Source organism: Capsella rubella, unplaced genomic scaffold, assembly GCF_000375325.1.
Source record: "Capsella rubella cultivar Monte Gargano unplaced genomic scaffold, Caprub1_0 scaffold_2, whole genome shotgun sequence".
In the NCBI taxonomy this organism is placed as follows: domain Eukaryota; kingdom Viridiplantae; phylum Streptophyta; class Magnoliopsida; order Brassicales; family Brassicaceae; genus Capsella; species Capsella rubella.
Window position 1 is genome coordinate 13,269,480 of NW_006238922.1, and position 20,342 is coordinate 13,289,821.

Here is a 20,342-nt window from a genome sequence, read left to right on the forward strand (position 1 = left end):
GGGGCTGATAGCTATTTATATTATTTGGATAAGGTTTCTCTAGTGCAGATTTCCGCATATTCGTTCGTCATATTATCTCAGCTACTATATTGTTTTTTTAATATGACATATCTTTTTTTGTCCTACGTGAATGAATGAATGATTAACTTTGTTTTTTTTTTGGATTCTTACCTATTCATGAATTCTAGAAGACTTGAATCCGGATATATTGTCTAAACTTGACGAAGACATAAACAAAGTTAGTTAGATTTTAACCTTTTACCAAAAAAAGAAAAAACCAAAAGTTGGTTAGTTTTTTCAAGTAAAAACATCACAGCAGCAGCACCGTAGTATATGACCTCGTTCGTCGTTATGACATAAAAGCTGTGGGTTTAGTTTTTGAAGAAAATATCAAAAGTTGTGGATTTTTCTGCGATATAAATGGGCGTTTAGTTTTCTTGGATGCGGGGTCAAGATTTGGCTTTTCATTTAAATTTGTATGTACACGTATCCATGGGTGGCTGAGATCCATGTATACATGTGCACCAAATGAAAACCAGACAATAATTGATGACAATTATATCAATAATATTACGCCATCTTGAATTTACCAATCACGTAATAACAAGTTGTTACAAAGAGTCTAATCGGAACAAGTATGGAACGAAGAGAGGTAAACATCGCATGAACATAATTAAATAGCCTTGAACGTTTCAATTTAGAAAGCCTATCAGAATAACATGAATTGTAGTGACAATGATCAGTCAAAGCCATCACAGATCCTAGGATCCTCCACAAATCTAAACCAACAAAACAAAAACGACAAGTAAATAACATGTAATTAGAAGAAGAAAGAAGAAAAACCCACAAATGCAATATTTAGAAAATTCAGAAACAAATAGAGATGCGTTTAGAGCATGGAACCCGTGAAATCGAACGTCCATGGAGAAGAGTAAGCGATGCTCAGATCATAGTTCGCTTCCAAAACACCTGCAAGACGAAGAAAGAAACGTAAGAAACAAAACAAAACAAACAGTAAAAGACGTATTAATTAAGAATGAAGAACGAAACCCCTGAGCCGTAGCACATAGAATTCATCATAGCCATCATTGATTAAAAAAAGGATTATCCAAGCCCTGAAATAACATAACGACAAGTAAATCCGACGAACATATTAAGGAAAAAAAACCGCCGATGCAATTTAGAAAGAAAACACCAGAAGATAAACAAGCAAGTAGTATATCCAATGATCGATTGAAAAAAAAACAGAGACGAGTTTAGAAGAATATCATTACAAACCTTAAACATACCTTTAAAGAGGGGATCACTTCACATAAAAAGGCACGGTGACAAGCATACAAGAATAAAATCAAACAGTAGGAATAGATGTACCATGAGAAATACAAAAGCAGAAAAAAAAAAAAAACAGGGAGGAAAGACAGCCGTTAGTAACCTCAGCTGAATGTGTGTACGCTGCAAGAGAATCTGGAAAATACAATAAGACACAACATACAGGAGATCAAATCATACCTCCCCAACAATAGCAACTCTCAGAAAGTCAAAAAAAGGGAAAAAGAAGAAGGAAGATGTAGAACGAGAGATATCAGAAGAAAACTACCTAAACAGATGATATCAGAAGGGTTAGAAGAATGTCACCACCAACGAGACGAACGCGCGGAGAGACAGAGAGGAATCGACGAAGAGGAAAAATAAAATATGGTATGTGATTTACTGATAAAAAAGAGTGAGAGCATATTTTATAGATGAAGTATGAAGGCTATTGACGGTCGAGATCTGATCAAGCAAGTTTTGACGGTCGTGATTAAATGTACAAAGTCGGTAGTCAAACAACTTTGACTCTTTTATCCAGCTGGCGTTCCAAGATTTGTTTCCTTTTCCTGTACTTGGTAAAATTTTAAAAGAGACCGTTATTCATGTATGCTATTTCCTTTTTTATTTTTCTATTTCCTTTTTAACTAGTAAAACCAGTGTTGTTGACGACGCGGCAATTAAGCATCGTCGCACGCATCATATTCTCTCTATCGTGAAGCAAAGTCGCTATCCATTCTTTATTTTTATTTTTCAGATTTTGGCTACGTAGCAAAACTATTTAATACTAAAAAATATTTTTCAATTCCATAATTCCTTTACATGTCAAAAATCGTATTGCGTGCACGTACGTACGTGGGGTACTGTCAACGCATCGTGTTTTGATGAATAGACTAGATATATCAGAAATTTGTTTAATATTTTTTCTTTCACTCCACTTTATTGCGATGTCGCTTGAGAATCAGTACATAAAGGGTAAACAAACGAAATTTGACCTTACTAAACCACAGTACCACACAACACCTCAAAGAGTTGACTTTTTGTTAGCATTAGGAGCTTTGACATAGGCAACCAGCGAAGAATCTCCGGTTCTGGTCAATGTCCTGAGCTCATAGCCCAACCAACACCTCGAACTCTTCCTATTGTAGAAAAACCCTAAGCATTTGCAATCTTTCGTACACTTGTCCCCACACGCACTCTCCGTCGTGGATGACCCACCGTTATATTTTGTCATGAAACTATCAGCTCCTTCGATCTTGAAGTAGTGAAATGTCTTGGGATCGCAACTTGCGAGACTCGGAGTTTTACAGGTCTCGTCCCAGCCAAGTAGCCCTTTGTCGCTAGGACAAGCGTTACACTGACCTTTCTTACACAGACCAAACCCCAAACAATGCTCAGGGATCCTACACTCGTCGTTACCGTCAGTATCATCATTAGTAAACGCCGTGTACGTCACATCCCAAGCAGTGGCTGTCGCCAACGTACTGTAACTCCAAACTCTGATGTTTCCGTCAGACTCTAACCGGAGAAAACTCAGCGTCGCGTTGTGTTTTGGCCGCGAGAGGAACGTGGAGACATTGAATTTTGAACCAGAGTCGACACCTTCCATGTGTAGACCCCACGTTGTGTCGGAATCCTTAACGGCTTGGAACGTCATAGACTGTAATTGTGTTATCTTGGTGAAGAATTCGTATTCATAATAAGCGATTGGTTTCGGAGTTTTGTTTGTCGTGTAGTACAAGACTAGCTTCTTGGCTTCCATGACGAGGCTGTACGGTCCGTTTTCGTTGACCGATGGAGACAGTCTGCTTACGAGCTTGTTCCGACCGTCGAGTTTCAAAGACTGTCCGACATGAAGCGTGTCGGTCGGAGAGTCAAAGCTCTGCCATACGAATTTGCCGTTGGAATCGTAAATTACCATATTGCCATTCTCCAAGATTTTGATCCCCACGACGCCTTTGTTAGCAGTGTTAGTCTGCCAGACCACACGACCGTCGGCTTCGGCTAGTACAAGGTTTCCGTCTTCTCCGAAAGTCAACGTCGCGTTTTCTTTGACCGGTGAGCCTCTGTTTGCTTCCCAGACCCATCTAAGAGTGGATTCTTGGGCTCTGTTTCCGATTCTAAGAGCGAGAGTGTATGCGTTCGGGGTTGTGTTGTAGAAACAGAGACGGAAGTTGTCGCTGAAGGGGACGAAGCCACGTACGTCGGGGTTGTATTCGATCGGACTGTAATCGGTGTAGCCTCCTTCGTTGACCACCTGGAATTGGTCGTCAACAGGAACTTTGGCTAGTGCTCCGATCAAGAAGATGGAGAGAGTGAAGAAGAGACCTAATGTGATTGAGAATTCCATATTTTATTTACTTTTGTTACGTGTGTTTTGATGGATGATGGTGTGTTTTGGGTGTACAGACTACAGAGTGAGCTTCTTTTTATAGTATGCACGGAAGTCTTTGAAACCTCGATCGTCACTATTTTAATTTTTTTGAAACCTCGTCACTTTAGTGGATGTATGATAAATGATCGATTCTATTCAGTGTAAAGTGTAGTGTATAATAATCATATGTCTCATATAAAGCGAGCTAATATAAATTGTACTCTTGTTTTGTCGGATTTTAAGTTTTAATTATAAATTTTTTTTCTTTTTTTTTTGGTTGCACATAACAATGATAGCAACATTAGGTAAGTGGGTAGACTGCAGTTAGAGTATGTGGGAACTGGAAAGGCCCGACGTACGCATTTTTTAATTACGAGCCACCGGGAATATGCCACTGGGTCGTCTCGCTGGATTTGTTTAAACTATTTATTGACTCATGGTAGCTAGCAGCATAGATATAATTCGAAATTAATTCACATTCATGCTATTTGAGATAACTATCCTTTATAAATGTAGAGGAAAAAGACAATTATAAATTATCGTTCATTGTTAGGCGGCTGTTAATGAAGAATATAACTACAGAAATTCGAAGATACTTTACAACAAAAATATATACGGACAATGGATAGATTGGACATGAACACCATGTGTGGCCCAATACCAGACGGCTCATCTTAATTAAAAATAAATGGCAACGTTTTTTTCCTTAATGTTCTAATGATTCTTTTCCGCCCGGTCCATGTGCCAACTTGTGTTTGTGTAATACATGCTTTTCATTTTTCTTTGCTAAAGTGCAAATTACTATTAAGATATTTAATAATCAATAATTTATTTTCATCTCTGTATCATTGTCACTACTTTATACTTTAGTAGAAAAAGAAATATATATTTTATTTTATTATATATATATATATATATATGATATATAACTCACAAACAGGCCATTAATAAATATGGGCCTACTATCTAAAAAGGAGTTTCACGGACATAAAAAGCCCAGAAAAACTGAGCGGTAACAATAGGCAATTTTTTCAAAAGGCAAATTTTTAATTAACATTGTGTACAAGTGTAATAAACAAAGGCTAGTGGGTGCATTAATATCAAATAAAACCACTGGAAATATTATTAGTAAGAATTTTTTTTTTTTTTTTTTTTTTTTTTTTTTTAGATTTTAATGAGGGTGTACAAACAAAGTTTGAGCAAAAAAAGCTTGTAAGAAAACTTTGAAGAACGCTTGAATAATTAAATTACTAGAGGGGATGTCAACTATAGAGGTAAAAACAAATCATTTTGGAAAATATATGTGGTAAAAAGTTATGTTATGTTTCTAAACAAGAAAAGAGGGACGTATCTGTAATAAAAGGAAATGTGGACATACATGTAACTTTAAAAACTATTATGAAAAATCGATAAATATATGAGACTTTAAGGAAAAGCTAACAATAAATAAAAGTGCCGGGAAAATATGTAATAAGAAGAGAATTGATAATATTATTTTATTTATTTTTCATTTACCGAGTGTAGAATTTTAAAGATAGAGAGAAAAAGGAAATCGAATTAAAATTATCATCGAGGATCACGTCAGATTCGAGGCACGACGACGACTACGAACTTGTTCTCCATTATCAAATCAATCAGCTCCTCTAAAAAAACCCTAAACTTCTCTTAGATCGATCGGAGGAATCTGCGGCAAGCTATAATGGCCAACAGTAATTTGCCGCGAAGAATCATCAAGGTTTTGTCTTCTCCTATCTCTTTTTTGTTTTTGTTTTTGAGTTGTAATTTTCGTCACTTGGTTTTCTAATTTTTGGCTTTCCTTGCAATTTGATAGGAAACTCAACGTCTGCTCAGTGAACCGGGTAAAACCTGCCTTTTTGAGTTATAGTGATGGTTTCTATGGTTGAATTGTGTGGATCCGAAATGTGTTGGTCTTTGGAGTTTGAATTTGGTTGTAGATTATAAGGTATAGTCTGATTTATTAACTAAGTTTTGCTCGGTTGATTGCTGCAGCTCCCGGTATAAGCGCCTCTCCTTCTGAGGACAATATGCGCTATTTCAATGTTATGGTTCTTGGTCCTTCACAATCACCTTATGAAGGTAATTGTTTTTTGTTTTCTTTTTCTTTTCTTGTGCACAAACGTATCTGTACGTAAAATGTTCTTTTTATGTGTGCTACTTAGATTTCTTCGGAAGTAATAAAATAGTTTCTGATAATCTGAGTCTCAGCTTTGAGGAGTACAATGTTTACGTCAAGCAAATATTGCTAATGCTCTTTTTGATTGTTGGTGACAATGGACTGATAAGCATAATTATTAACTTGTACAACTGTTCTTAGTTTCTTTTATCACCCATCTTATTTGTTTCCTGGTGCTGTTGCGTACTAGATTCTAAGTTTCATTTTGTACTTTTTTTCTCCTTCTAATAAATTCTGCTCACTATCGAAAATTTAAATATTTCTTCATTCCATTTTTCTAGGAGGAGTTTTCAAGTTGGAGCTCTTTTTGCCTGAAGAATACCCCATGGCAGCTCCCAAGGTAAGTTTATTGGATCTGCAATCTTTTATTTTCATTCTAGGTTATAAAGTTGTGTAAGTCCTTGCATCATATGGTGATTTGAATATACGTAGTCACTAAGAATCTAGTTATTAAGTAAATATATTGGTTGGTAATTTGTCACATACCAAATGATCTTTGAGGACGGGTGATTCTGGGTGGATTATGTGTAACTTAAATGTATGTCTCATTTCTTGTCAGTGTTTCTCTTGTCATATGGGGTTAGAGGATTCAGTTCTTGAACCTTGGAGTTTTTAGAAAGGGTTTGTGTAGGGCACTTTCTATATTCTAACACTTGCTAGCTCTTTTAATGATTTTATTTTGTAACAGGTTAGGTTTCTCACAAAGATATACCATCCTAACATTGACAAGGTATGTTCTAAATCCTTCCTTTTTTTTTGGGTTTCCTTGACTATCCACACAACCAAACACATGATCCTGAACCTGTCTATTTGCTTATACAGCTTGGAAGAATATGTCTTGATATTCTGAAGGACAAATGGAGCCCTGCACTACAAATACGAACCGTGCTCTTAAGGTATATGAGCTGATTACATTAGATTCTATCCTGCCAAAAACCAATGGTTTCTTGGGACTTGACTCCTTTTTTCTGATTCTATTGTTGTGTGCAATCCTTAAAAAGTATTCAAGCTCTTCTGAGTGCACCAAATCCAGATGATCCGCTGTCTGAGAACATTGCTAAGCATTGGAAGAGTAATGAGGCAGAAGCTGTGGAGACTGGTGATTTGATCTAAACTCTCAACTTTGATATTAACCTGATACATAACTCTGTTTACTCTTGCTTTCTTCTTAAAACTTACGTTGGTGTCTCACATCCTTGTGAACTATATTTGTGCAGCCAAGGAATGGACCCGTCTTTACGCAAGTGGTGCATAGAGGTTCTCTTTTCATCCAAATAACATTACATGTGATGAAATCTATCCCAACATCAAAGTTAAAAGAAAGTTTATATTTTGCTGGTTCTTCCCCCTCATAATTACAAAATTGTGTTTTCGTCTCCATTAAGCTGTAATCTCATCTGAATCACTGTATCATTACTAATAGGATAAAACTCGTTTTTCATATTTGAAGTTCTTCATGGTTCTTTGAGTCAAAAGGAAGTCTTTCTTATACTGTGTCTAGCTCTGTAAATTACAAGTTTCAACGAAATCCAAAGGTTGTTTGATCACCGTTGGAACAAAGATGTATATTTTACAATTTGGCAGTTGAGCTAAGTAAAGTATACATGAGACCGAAGATAAATTGTTTGTAATTCGCCATTTCAGTGGTTTATGCCACTCATTTGTGCGATGAGATGATTCTGTAGTATTTTTGGAAAGAGTCAGATCTCAGGAAGAATAAAAAATGAGGAATTGAGAAACACCTTCAACATGCAACAGGATCAATTACATTCCAAACGAAGAAGATAATCCCATTATATTAGATCACAAATTCGGTCGAAAAAGAATAACTAGAAGAGCTTTACAATTACAAACCATCAGGCAAAGAAGAGTGCCCCCACAACACAAATTAAGTCATAGAAAAGAAATCCACATCCACCATTATCATCCTAATGTAATAATAATAACTTGATATAAAAAAAAAGAAATATTAAAGGAAAAGAGAAAAGAAAAAGAAAACACTACTGTAAAACCACCAACCAAAGGAATCATCATTAGTAGAGAGCGAAAAGCCACCAACCAAGAACACATTTCAGATTTCATGAAAAATATTGATGAAGCCGAAGTGGAACAGTGAGATTTTCGTCTACCAACCGTGGAAGAAGAAAAATAAAAGACTTACTACTACTGCATCAGACAGGAATTGCATCTACATTCGATGAATCTTCGCATCTCAATACGATTCCTTCAAGACTTGCAGGGAATGTGCATTTACTCCATTGCCAACCAGCTGCTAATGGTTCTGTAGTTGGGACTATCATCAACACGTTGTCGTTTCTCTGAACCACTCCAATCACACTTACTGTGCTTCCTTCTTTGATATACCTGCGGACGAAAGAAATATCACAGAGAACAACAGATTTTTTAGCAACTCTTTAAAGTTTTTTTAAATTTCTAATCATTCTTTTCTACAAGTTGTGGTGTCATACCCTTCTTTAAGCCGCATTATTTGATCATCATTGGTTAAATTTTTTTTACCCAACCACCTTACAAAGTCTGGAGAGGCTTGCTCACTTCCTGGCTTAAAATCGATGACAACAGAATCATCGACGAGAGGTGTTACCTTTGCACCATTTCCAGTTTTGACCAATGCTCTGAGCCCAGATTGGAAATCAGAAATGTAGAAGTCTACCACATGCCTCTGCAATCGATTGTAGGTGCAAGGTTTATGCATTTAGAGACCTTTTACGCTAAAAGAGAGCATTGTTATGTGAAATGAAATATCATTAGGCCACTACTAACCTCTGCTGATTTCAGACCCCATGTGAAGCGACGATGTGAAGCACTGGCTGGCTTTGAACCCCATCCACGGTACTCATATAGACAAGTAGACGTGTAAACACATCTGGGAACTCTATGGAAGGATGATTCAAGCGGCACATTACCACAGGTGACAACCTTTTCAATAAAGAATAGCAAAGAGCCAACGTTATAAACATAGTAGAGATAGCATTCCCATGAAAGGACGAACAAATCATATTTCTGTCATTTACCATGACAATGCAGCACCAAAGAGTAAATGCACAAAACCAGCAATTTCTGGGAGCAATGTTTAGATACTTACCCCAGTGACCTTCACGTATTGACCATTTTTGGCAGTTCTAAGATCAGCATCAGGATAACGAGCGATGAAATCTATGATACCACGTCTTTCACAAGAAATATTCCAAATAAAAAGTGCAGCAACAACTGTGAACAAGACCGCCACAACAATGAGGAGAATTGCATTGTGAACTGCTCCAAGAATGAAGCCTCCAGCAAGGAATCCCATTACAAATATAAGGATCACCAGCCACATCACAGGCTTGGGGAAGCTGTTCATGCAGGAAAAGTCATCTTCCGGACCAAGGGTAGTTACCGCCTGGTTGTGGACAACGGAATTCATATGCGTCTTCATTGAACCAGAATAGTCTAGAGGACCAGAAATTTTCCTAGGAGCCCCAGATGAATTTAGAGGTCCCGAGGTAATTGGTCCAGATGTTATGAGACCTGTAGTTGGGAGTATAGGAATAGGGCCGGAATTTTGCCTTGTTACACCACCAGATTGCGGACCAGAGGATTTCTTTAAAGGCTCCCCGTGCTTAGACAAAGGTCCAGAATTTGTTTTCTTCATTGAATTTGACCCAGCAGAAGCTAAAGAGCCAGACATACGACCAGTTGCATTAGGCACGGGACCTGATTGCGCACCACTTCTTGAAGAACCTCCAGTTATGGGGCCAGACTTCCTTGACTTAGTCCCATCTGTCGGAATGTCGAACATCTTCCCCAATTCTCCTGATTTCTTGATATCACCCCCGGTGTATGGCATGGCTACTGAGCTCATTGTTGGAGGCTTTTCTTTAGGTTGCTCTGGCCGACCAGAAACAAAGAGCCCATTGCTGAGCTGGTGAGATGCGTATCTTGAACCCATTGATATTTTTCTTCAGGAAACCCCAAACTGGATAGAGAATAGATTAGCACCACAAACAATGTGCTGACAACGTGAAGATTTAAATCCCTGCGAGAACAAAACAGGAATCCATGAGAAATGAAAAACATACTTACGGACCTGGTTTGCAAAAATAAAGATAAAAGGCAGATAGAGAACTGTGACAAGAGAAACACTTGCCAACACCACAAATCAAAATAGATCACAGAGATTCAACGTCCTATGCCCAAAAAATCAGCAGTCTAGCTATCACTTCACTTTCCCTTTCAAAAAGCCTCCCCATTAATCTAACAGATCCAGCACCATTGAGACTTAAGACTATGGGTAAACATCTAGTCTGAGAACTTGTAATATACTAATATCACTTGAGATCTACAAATAACGTCCCAGAATCCAGGAGAAAAAAAAACAAAACCCTAATCACAATTTCTATTAGCCTGACTCCTTTGAAAGACAGTAAGATCTCTGTGGATATGGCATCTCAAATGCGATTGAGCAGAAATCGAACTCAGATCGTCATGTATAACAAAATCCCCAAATCACATAAACAATACCTAAACCCCCAAAAATGATCACAGACTGACCAAAAAAAAAATCCAAATCTGAGAAAATGACGGCGATTCGCACCTGAGAGAGAGAGCGAGAGCGAGAGTGTATTGTAAGTTTCAAAGTGAAACGCCGAGGAAGAAACAATCAAGGAAAATAGTTGCAGCAGTTGTGGGAGTGACAGTAGAAGACGAAACGGAAGTAACAGTGAAGTAGCCGAGATCCCATATCCGTAGCTCTCTATCTCCGTCGAGTGGATCCCGATCGAGATCTCTTTGAGCCGCAACAGTTGGTGCGTTGTCTCAATCTCTCTCTCTCCTCTCCCCACTTTTTTCTCTCAAAGCGGTGGAGATTTTATTTTTTTCCTTTTCTTTTTGGGACAACCAACTCAGGAAAGAAAAAGAGAAGAACACACTTTTTTTTCTTCTTCTCTGTCAAAATTTCATTGGTAACAGTTTCGGTAGTTTTGATAATATGTTCTAAAACTAAGGTTGTGAACTGTAATTATTTCTAGTAGGAGCGTATTCTTATCAATTATGATATCTTATTATAGCTAGCTATATATTTTCCTAATAACCGAGTAAATTGGTTATCACGACTCCACTTTTTGATGTGGGTTAGAGTCCAACTTCAGGTGACTAAGGCCGGCCCGGCCTTGAGTAGACTTAGCCCTGGGCAAAATATTCGTTAGATTCGTTTCGTTTCGATATTCGTTTCGATTCGATTCGAAAAATTCAAATATCTATAAGATATTGAACCGAAGCAAATATAAAAATCTAGTATTCGTAAAAACCGAAGCAAATAATAAATATTGATTTTTTTAGTACCGAATATCCGCTTCGCTTCGTATATTTATATATATGTATAAATATAAATTATTATATAATATATATAATATATATAATATGTGTATTTATAGATTTGGGTATATATCTGATAAGCCTATTATTCAAATTATTATATTTTGGCTCGTTGGATTTTTTTTTTTGCTAAATGGTGGTTTTAAGCAAATAAAACTTTAATAGAAAAATCATTATTAAAAACAAAATGTGAGAATTCTATGGACGGTGGTTATATTTCCTTCTTATTTTGAAAATATGTCAAATAAAAACCTCTAATATTTCATATTTTGCACTTTAATGTACTATATGTTTTTTGTTTCAAAAAAAATTAGATGGGTCGAAGCGAAGCGAAGCAAGTAATTCGCAAATATTACGAAAAATATTCGAAGTTCCGAATACTCGTAAATTTACGAATCGAAGCAAATAGCAAAATCAACTATTCGGTCGAGGCGAAGCAAATAACAAATATCACAAATTTTTCGAATATTCGCTTCGTGCCCAGGGCTAAGTGGACTAGCCAGCCTTTTTTGGATTCTTGTATTCTTGTATTTCTTCATAATTAAAATCCTACCATGTATGTATAATTCTTTTTTGAACATCAGTATATGCTTCGTGTCTCATGTTGCAGTATACTCATATTGTATATTGTATGTTTTAGTTTTGAAAAGGACCACTCTTATCAAAGAAAGTAAAATTTTCAGATAGGGAGGAAAATGAAAAAACTTTTATAACAAGGTGATTTCGATAAATAATGCTCTTTTCTCCCCTTATCCGTTATTAAGAGAAGAAAAGGGAACAACCAAACCAAACTAAACTAAAACTAAACCATCTTTGAGTCTTTCTCCTGATCTCTACAATGGCTCGATCTTTCTCTCCTTCACTTTCTCTCTCTCGGTTCCGTTTCGCCGCAGCTTCTCTTCTCCCTTCATCTCAGACCTTCTTCGTCCGATCTCAATCTTCGAATCGTCGGTCTAACCGCATCGTTGAGCTCTACGAGATCGACACCGCCGCATCGCAGTCGCAATCGGATCCTCTTCTCCATAAATTGGAAGATGCTGTCCACCGGATAATGGTTCGCCGATCCGCACCGGATTGGCTCCCTTTTGTTCCCGGTGCTTCGTATTGGGTTCCACCTCCTCGATCTCAGACTCATGGGATCGCTAAGCTCGTCGAGAAGCTGGCCAATCCTATCTCTGATGAAGAATCTATTTCAATCTCATCGGTTCGAGGATGGCCTTCCTCTGATTACTTCATCAAAGGTTTTTTTTTTTTTTTTTTTTATTCTTATCCCAATTGTATGTTGATAGATTTTGGTTTCGAAAACGCTTTGGTTTTTACATACCAAGTATCGAACTTTTGTATTATCTATAATCTGCATTAGTTTTCAAACACTTTATTTGTTTTTATGTCGACTTAGGTATTTCTTAGCTTATTGTTACTACAGATTTACTAATGGAAATGACATACAGATTTTGATATCAATAATAACATAGAGAGTATTTTCGATAGGTATTTTGGTGATCATGGAACAAGTTTCTTCTTTTATGGTTGAGGGAAGTTGAATTGTAGTGTTAGTTATCTTGTTCTTGTTGCTTATTGTCGAATGACCTCACTCAGTTTTATAAAAGAATGATCTTTCAGATGTCTGCATTACTTAGTGGCGATCGTGTAGCCTCAAAGATGTCTTTTGTTGTACAATGTTTCTTTAATGTTTGGTCTTTTGAGCATTTCTTAAAACCTGATCTGCCTCTGTTTTTAATTGTAGGTGTAGTAGAGCCTCAATCAATGGAGACGGAGACGGCTTCAAAAACTGCATCTCACTCTGAGGACGAGGAAGGGTAGACCCCAATACCCGTCAAACCAGTCTTTGGGGTAAGTCATGAAACAAATATCAAAGCCCTGCGGGCTCTTCAAGATTTGTAGATTTTAAGAATAGCAATCAATGAAGATTCGAATCACCAAGAGCAGCTGCAAAGACGTGACATGGTTTAGACTCTTAGTTAGGGTAGAGTAAGCAAACTTTTTACAGAACATCCTATCCAGTTCTGAAATGTGAATTCAAATAAGAAAAGGTCCTGTTGCTTATCCCTGTGTTTTCATGTAATCTTCCTTAATAACAGTTTGTCACTTTGTTGAATCACTTGTATATATATATTCGCATTAGCTTGCAGATTCAGTTCTCATAGAACTTTTTTGCAGACTGTTTTGTTTGACGCCAGTGTATGCTTAAAGATCCGTAAATACAATAATTACATATGGTGTGCAAGGGAAACATTATCATTACAATTTTCACCAGAGACATTATACAAATAATGTACACATAATGGGAAACTACTCTGAGGCTATGCAAATGCGAGCACTGAGCACTGACTCATTGAGCATGAGTAAAGAAAAAAAAAGTATAAACAAAAGCTAGACAGCTTATTTATCAGAGTGTGCTTCTTGTTCTAAAATCTCCGCATTTCCTCGTTTAAGTACACAGTTTCCAAGAGATTGAGAATTCTGAGAATACTGACAGAGCATGGAGAGACAGAACAGCCATAGTCCTGTTTCAGGGAGAAGAACTAGTCAGAGATCATTGGTTTGCAATATTTGACACAGGCATGAAGAAAAGTTTCCCAAAAGGCCAACTTCAATTAAATGCTCTGAAATCCGACAAATATTGGTATGTAATGTGACTCATCAGATAACAGCACACTCTTCCACATTTAAGAAACTTTTGATAAGTTTGAGACGCAATGTGAATTACCTGCATAAGCAACGGTTACACCTGAGATGAGTCGCCCAAGAGCTGATAAGAAGTAAAGGCAGATTACGACCTAAAGGGAAATATATAAGAGAAACATCTTCAGTACAGAACACAATTACTGAGTTAACAATCAGCAATGCATTTATATGATAACTGGGTAAAGACAGCAGGATTCTAAGATAATTTATGTGGTCAAATATTAATGCTAATGCATATAGATTCACGCATGATCTACTCCAAGAATAGTAATAGTATCTTGTACATGGTACATGGTAACTAAGGACAAACTTGCCTTGACAAAAAGTCTCTTGTCATGTCCTGTCGCTGCAACCCTCAGAACACCTTCTGCTGCTCCAACAGTATTAGCTAAGCGCGCAACTATGTTACTTGCTGTATCCTGTGATATTTGCCACTCTAGTGGATCCACTGGTACCCTTGAGAAAAGTTAATAGAGTTGTAAATGATGTGGTTGAAAAAGTTAAGGGCCAAAGGTCTTGAAACAGATTACATATACACAGAGAGCAGAAGTCATAAAATCTTTGATAATTCTGGGATTATGACTCGTGCATTGATCACAGAGAACGGAAGAAGACAGCATGATTGAAATAAGATCGACGCATCACTAATTCAATCATAAATAAAATGAGAACTAGTTTCACTTCATGCCTTCAAAAGCAAATCAATTTCACAATCAAATTAACACCAGTGAGTGCACAAAACCCAATTCGACAGAGACATCGAGAGAGCAATCACACTTCCAACAGATGAAACGAGCCAAATAATCTCGTATCTTCCCGGTCACCAAACAGCAAATCACTAAATTGGAGACCGAAGAACCGAATCCAACACCATGAACAGAGAGAATCGATAAAGCTAGGCCGAAATCTCAGAGAACTTACGAGACATTGAGTTGGCGAAAAAGGAGACCGAGAATGGCGAGAGAGCACAAGAGAACAATGAAAACATCGGCGAAGAGAGAGAGAAGAGTTGCGTTGCGATATGCACAGTGGTAATACACAAGCGTCCCGCTAATCAGCAATCCCATCGCCTTCCCCATTTCTCCCATCTCTCTCTTCCCACTTCAAAAAAACTTGCTTTCCCTTTCCGAAATTTTTTTCCCGAGAAAATTAACTGATAACTTGATTTTCCCGGATTGATCAGAGAGATTTTCAAGCATGTCTTTGTTGACTAAACGGACCTCTTTATTGGGCCGTAATTAGATATTATGAAGCCCAATAAATTAACTGTCACGTGGCTATTAACGACAAAGTCAGATCTAGGAGCGTATCGTGAGGAGTCATGTACAGGATTGCTCCACGATTTGTCAATCAGATCAACTTCTCCAACTCTTTCAATATCTACGTGCCTCCACCTCTCTCTCTCTTCTTGTGACCACTCTTCCTGTCTGTTCACTGGTTAGGATCTCTATCTCCCTCTGATCCTTTTTGTTTCTTTCTGATTTATCGAATCGTTCTCTTTGGAAAACCTTCAAGTGTTTTCTTATTCCTCGATCTCTGATCTCTATTTCGAGGTTTTGGCGATTTCTTATTTGTTGTTGTTTGATCGGATCTCGGCATTTTGTAGGAGGTGAATTTTGATTTTTTGGTCGATAGGATTTGAGTTTTTGAATCTCTGATTGCTGAGAAAATGCCGGCGTTTTACGGAGGAAAGCTTACAACCTTCGAGGACGATGAGAAGGAGAGCGAGTATGGTTACGTTCGTAAGGTATTGTCCCGTTTCCGTTCGATCTGGTTTCAATTTGGTTTTTCCCGTTCTGCGATGTTAATTTTTGGTGCTGGATGGATGAAATAGTTGATCTGCTTGCCAGGTAAGATTGGTGGGAGAACTAGATTTGATCTAATAGTTCTCAGTGATTGAATCGGTTGATTCCGCCTCGGTTTAGTAGCTCGTCTGTGAATTTCTGATTATGATCTGATCTGATAGTTCTCGGAGATTTGACATTTCTTTTTCGTAATTAATTTTCATAATCAGATTGGTAATATACAAGTTTTGGGATGCAGGTTTCAGGGCCTGTTGTTGTTGCCGATGGTATGGCCGGTGCTGCTATGTATGAGTTAGTGCGTGTTGGGCATGATAATTTGATTGGAGAGATCATCCGTCTTGAAGGAGATTCTGCCACGATCCAAGGTTTGTTTGTTCTCATGTGCTTCTTAGTGTCATTTACTTTACTGCCTTTTTTTTTTTATCTGTCAAATTATTGCATCTGGTCTTCTGTAGAAGTAAGATATCTTAACTGACACTTGACAACTTCCTTTTCATCAGTTTACGAGGAAACAGCTGGGTTAACAGTTAATGATCCTGTTCTTCGAACGCACAAGGTTCGTTAGTTCTTTTTATCTGGCTTACTTTTCTCGTTTCTAGGGTTATTCATCTGTAGCTAACATATAATTTGGCCTGTAATTACAGCCACTTTCTGTGGAGCTTGGACCAGGAATTTTGGGAAATATCTTCGATGGAATTCAGGTTCAGTTGGATTTATATTCTTGTCAGACATGAATTTCCTGACGTTTATGATTTGTTTTACATTACAAACGGCAGACTGTGGTCTCTCACAATTCTTTGGTTTCATATCACACAGAGGCCTTTGAAGACTATTGCGAGAATATCCGGTGATGTGTACATTCCTCGGGGTGTGTCTGTCCCAGCTCTTGACAAAGATTGTCCGTGGGAGTTCCAGCCCAATAAATTTGGTAATGTGTTTGACTGCATATGCCTGTCTATGAAGTGTTTCATATGGTCTTAATCTTGATGGTTAACTGAATTCAACTTGTTTGCAGTCGAGGGAGACACAATAACTGGTGGTGACTTGTATGCTGTAAGTTTATTGGTCCTGTCCTCCTTAATATGCTTTTGGCAAGGGAACTTATTTTACACAGTTACTGTGGTGTTCCCTTGTTTACACTGGGAATAATTTTTTTCTGATAGTCAAATATAACTCTGGAATGCAGACCGTCTTTGAGAACACTTTGATGAATCACCATGTTGCCCTTCCTCCTGATGCCATGGGGAAGATTACTTACATTGCTCCAGCTGGTCAATATTCCCTTAAGGTTTGAGTTTAAGTTACGCTCAAACAATGATAAGTTTATACATTCCAAAATGTTTTCTTTCCTGGATTTCTTTCTCTTCAACGTTTAAGTTAATATATGGCTTAATTGATCAAAGGGTAACCACTTCCTGTCGGAGATCATGTTTTGCCTGTTGCTCATGGTTGTTTGTCGATAATTTTCGTTTCCCAGGATACAGTGATAGAGCTCGAATTCCAGGGGATCAAGAAATCTTACACCATGCTTCAGGTTTGCATGAATCTTTAATCTTCCTACTTGCAACATAAAATTTAAGCTATTTGATTAACTTATTAAATTGGTTTGGCTGATAATATGTCAGAGCTGGCCTGTACGTACCCCTAGGCCAGTTGCATCAAAGCTTGCTGCCGATACTCCTCTACTTACTGGACAGGTGATTACTTAACAAATTTTTCTTATAACGGTGATAGTCAATTGAAGATGTGTGTGGTTGATTGTTTTTCTTTTCCTGTTGTCAGCGTGTCCTTGATGCCCTTTTCCCTTCCGTTCTTGGTGGAACCTGTGCCATTCCTGGTGCTTTTGGCTGTGGGAAAACTGTTATCAGTCAGGCACTTTCCAAGGTAGGTTGTGACATCTAGTTTTGTTTCACTTAATAACTGGATATACTGAATTTCCAAAACTAATTTGTTCTTATATACATAGTACTCCAACTCCGATGCTGTTGTGTATGTTGGTTGTGGAGAGAGAGGAAATGAAATGGCGGAGGTATATCTCTCTCATCTAATTCTTTATATATTTCATACCAATCAGACATTTGATCTGATGGTTTCTCATAAATTAGGTTCTTATGGACTTCCCACAATTGACAATGACGTTGCCTGATGGTCGTGAGGAATCTGTCATGAAACGTACCACACTTGTTGCCAACACTTCTAACATGCCTGTGGCTGCTCGTGAAGCCTCAATTTACACAGGTAATGTTCAGGAATACAGATTTTTTAATTTTTATGAAGCCCATTTCCCATCTTCCAGTGACAAACTTTTTAATTTAAGATGCTCATTTTTTATCTTTGTAATGTGAACTCCAGGAATCACAATCGCTGAATATTTTAGAGATATGGGATACAATGTGAGTATGATGGCTGACTCAACTTCCCGTTGGGCAGAAGCATTGAGAGAAATTTCAGGACGACTGGTAATCTTTTGTGTTTTACTTTGCTATATGGATGTTTTTGTTGTCATTATCTTACTTCTCCTTTTTTTTTTTTTTTAATCTTCAGTTTATTGACACCTTTATTGCTTTGTTTTCTAGGCTGAAATGCCTGCCGACAGTGGATATCCTGCCTATCTAGCAGCACGTTTAGCATCTTTCTATGAACGTGCTGGTAAAGTAAAATGTCTTGGTGGACCAGAACGTGATGGAAGTGTTACAATTGTTGGTGCAGTTTCACCTCCAGGAGGAGACTTTTCAGATCCTGTGACTTCTGCAACCCTTAGTATTGTGCAGGTAACTATTTCGTTCATGGCTGCTTCCCTATCTTCCATTGTAGATGTACTTATTAATCTATCTCAATTGAGGTGAACCAGATGGTGGTTTGTTTTAGAACTGCCTCATATTAGCATTGTTCATGTTTTTCTTTTCTTCTGCAGGTCTTCTGGGGTTTGGACAAAAAGCTTGCCCAGAGAAAACATTTCCCCTCTGTTAATTGGTTGATTTCCTACTCAAAGTATTCAACGGTATGCTTACATATTCTCAGATTAAACTTGTCTTGGTTTACTGTCACGGATTCTTGTATATAAAATTTGGTTTCTTTTTCCTTCAGGCATTGGAATCTTTCTATGAGAAGTTCGATCCGGATTTCATCAACATCAGGACAAAGGCCAGAGAGGTGTTGCAGAGGGAAGACGATCTTAATGAAATTGTCCAGGTACGTGTCACCTATCCTTGTATATGTATCAATGTCCTCTTGTCTCAGCTATGGTTTATTGGTTTTTAACGATAGTCTTGGCATCTAAACTTGACTTGTATTATAGAAGAAAACCAGTCTTAGCACATACTGTAATTCTTTCTGAAAGGAATTTTCTTTGACCCGCACAGTCTGTTTTGTGTGCAGCTTGTAGGAAAAGATGCTCTAGCAGAAGGTGACAAAATCACCTTGGAAACAGCTAAGCTATTGAGGGAAGACTATCTTGCTCAGAACGCGTTTACACCGTAAGTTTTGTTGGCTCCCTTAGTATTGGTTTAGTTCCCTCGCTTTCTCTCTCAACGAGTTATTCACTCTTAAACCTTTTGGATGAATCTTTGGCAGATATGACAAGTTCTGCCCTTTCTACAAGTCTGTGTGGATGATGCGTAACATTATCCATTTCTACAACCTAGCCAACCAGGTAAATAAGATGAGATGATTCATAAATGATCTTCTATGCGAAGTGGGGATTTATTATGTCAATTGGTTTGTCTATAATTCAATTAAATGTTGTCATACACAGGCGGTTGAGAGAGCAGCTGGAATGGACGGTCAAAAGATTACTTACACTCTCATCAAGCACCGCTTGGGAGATCTTTTCTACCGTTTAGTGTAAGCAAACTACTTGTTTCCCCTCAATTGTCTTTTTGAATTTATAAGATAGCGCTCTAATCAAACGGAATGTGGAAATTACAGGTCTCAGAAGTTCGAAGACCCAGCAGAAGGGGAGGATACACTGGTGGCAAAATTCAAGAAATTATACGACGATCTCAGTGCTGGATTCCGAGCCTTGGAGGATGAAACTCGGTAAGCTGTGTCCGTCTCCACCGCAAGTCTAAAAATCATCCCAATTGGGTTGTTTTTGGAGAAAGAGGTTTCATTCATGTTCTCTTTCTTGTGTTTTTGAACCAAACAACTATCATAGTGGTCGGTATTTTATTTATCGGTTTGTTCGATCGATTGAGTTTAGCTCTGTGAGCGTCATGATTCTCCGGCTGTGCTGTTGTGCTGCGCTGTGTAATATGTTTGATTCGTTGTTTTTTATGTTTTTTTATTTCAATGGGAATAAGGTACAGCCAATGTGAGTCATATATTTGATGTGGTGTACCTCTCAATTCAATAAATTATTATCATTAATGTCCAAACCTATTGGGGTACAGTTTTTTTTTTATAATCATATTACCATTATTCCGTTCGTATTGTTTTTCCAGTTTATTGTTTGGTGTAATTGCAAACATAAATCAGTTATTGAAGAGAAATATTTTTATTCACAAAATTAAATAATTTAGTTGTACAATCTCATGAGCGGTACTGCGGTAGTTGCTTAACAGTAGTTGCTTAACAGGAC

At 37.7% G+C, this 20,342-nt stretch overlaps 6 protein-coding genes and 1 long non-coding RNA gene across 9 annotated transcripts; 3 read left to right on the forward strand and 4 right to left on the reverse strand.

Moving 5' to 3' along the window:
• Positions 1-546: 546 nt before the first annotated feature.
• LOC17894639 lies at positions 547-1,692 on the reverse strand. Of its 2 annotated transcripts, XR_002835047.1 has the most exons (3): positions 1,051-1,692; positions 904-969; positions 547-779 (listed from the first exon to the last, which is right to left on the reverse strand). It is a non-coding gene; the product is annotated as an uncharacterized LOC17894639 (long non-coding RNA). The 2 variants fall into 2 exon arrangements; XR_002835046.1 differs by having other exon boundaries at positions 904-1,692.
• A 516-nt stretch (positions 1,693-2,208) lies between these two features.
• LOC17895391 (EP1-like glycoprotein 3) lies at positions 2,209-3,673 on the reverse strand. The gene has a single exon (XM_006301847.2). The coding sequence runs from the start codon at positions 3,656-3,658 to the stop codon at positions 2,333-2,335; it is 1,326 nt and encodes a 441-aa protein (XP_006301909.1). The 5' UTR covers positions 3,659-3,673; the 3' UTR covers positions 2,209-2,332.
• Positions 3,674-5,218: 1,545 nt separating this feature from the next.
• On the forward strand, positions 5,219-7,423 carry LOC17896103 (ubiquitin-conjugating enzyme E2 35). Its single transcript, XM_006302892.2, has 8 exons — positions 5,219-5,417; positions 5,514-5,541; positions 5,693-5,779; positions 6,158-6,216; positions 6,565-6,606; positions 6,699-6,772; positions 6,878-6,975; positions 7,094-7,423. The coding sequence occupies exons 1-8, from the start codon at positions 5,382-5,384 to the stop codon at positions 7,129-7,131; spliced, it is 462 nt and encodes a 153-aa protein (XP_006302954.1). The 5' UTR covers positions 5,219-5,381; the 3' UTR covers positions 7,132-7,423.
• A 196-nt stretch (positions 7,424-7,619) lies between these two features.
• On the reverse strand, positions 7,620-10,778 carry LOC17895835 (uncharacterized membrane protein At1g16860). The gene is made up of 5 exons (XM_006302158.2): positions 10,471-10,778; positions 8,980-9,912; positions 8,658-8,813; positions 8,345-8,556; positions 7,620-8,240 (listed from the first exon to the last, which is right to left on the reverse strand). The coding sequence occupies exons 2-5, from the start codon at positions 9,823-9,825 to the stop codon at positions 8,048-8,050; spliced, it is 1,407 nt and encodes a 468-aa protein (XP_006302220.1). The 5' UTR covers positions 9,826-9,912; positions 10,471-10,778; the 3' UTR covers positions 7,620-8,047.
• Positions 10,779-12,021: 1,243 nt separating this feature from the next.
• LOC17894336 lies at positions 12,022-13,394 on the forward strand. Its single transcript, XM_006302875.2, has 2 exons — positions 12,022-12,490; positions 12,997-13,394. Exons 1-2 carry the CDS (start codon positions 12,088-12,090, stop codon positions 13,071-13,073), a joined length of 480 nt encoding a protein of 159 aa, XP_006302937.1. The 5' UTR covers positions 12,022-12,087; the 3' UTR covers positions 13,074-13,394.
• Positions 13,395-13,485: 91 nt separating this feature from the next.
• Positions 13,486-15,108, reverse strand: LOC17895819 (reticulon-like protein B22). The gene is made up of 4 exons (XM_006302853.2): positions 14,880-15,108; positions 14,273-14,414; positions 13,981-14,050; positions 13,486-13,777 (listed from the first exon to the last, which is right to left on the reverse strand). Exons 1-4 carry the CDS (start codon positions 15,044-15,046, stop codon positions 13,653-13,655), a joined length of 504 nt encoding a protein of 167 aa, XP_006302915.1. The 5' UTR covers positions 15,047-15,108; the 3' UTR covers positions 13,486-13,652.
• A 200-nt stretch (positions 15,109-15,308) lies between these two features.
• On the forward strand, positions 15,309-20,167 carry LOC17896555 (V-type proton ATPase catalytic subunit A). 2 transcript variants are annotated; one of them, XM_006300821.2, is made up of 21 exons: positions 15,309-15,395; positions 15,565-15,705; positions 16,002-16,128; positions 16,264-16,319; positions 16,408-16,464; positions 16,580-16,691; positions 16,779-16,816; positions 16,950-17,051; positions 17,241-17,297; positions 17,389-17,460; positions 17,546-17,647; positions 17,730-17,792; positions 17,869-18,001; positions 18,116-18,222; positions 18,340-18,534; positions 18,678-18,764; positions 18,851-18,955; positions 19,142-19,239; positions 19,337-19,415; positions 19,518-19,606; positions 19,691-20,167. In XM_006300821.2, the coding sequence occupies exons 2-21, from the start codon at positions 15,628-15,630 to the stop codon at positions 19,803-19,805; spliced, it is 1,872 nt and encodes a 623-aa protein (XP_006300883.1). In that variant the 5' UTR covers positions 15,309-15,395; positions 15,565-15,627; the 3' UTR covers positions 19,806-20,167. The 2 variants fall into 2 exon arrangements, with proteins under 2 accessions (XP_006300883.1, XP_023643091.1); XM_023787323.1 differs by lacking the exon at positions 15,309-15,395 and having other exon boundaries at positions 15,464-15,705.
• Positions 20,168-20,342: the final 175 nt, after the last annotated feature.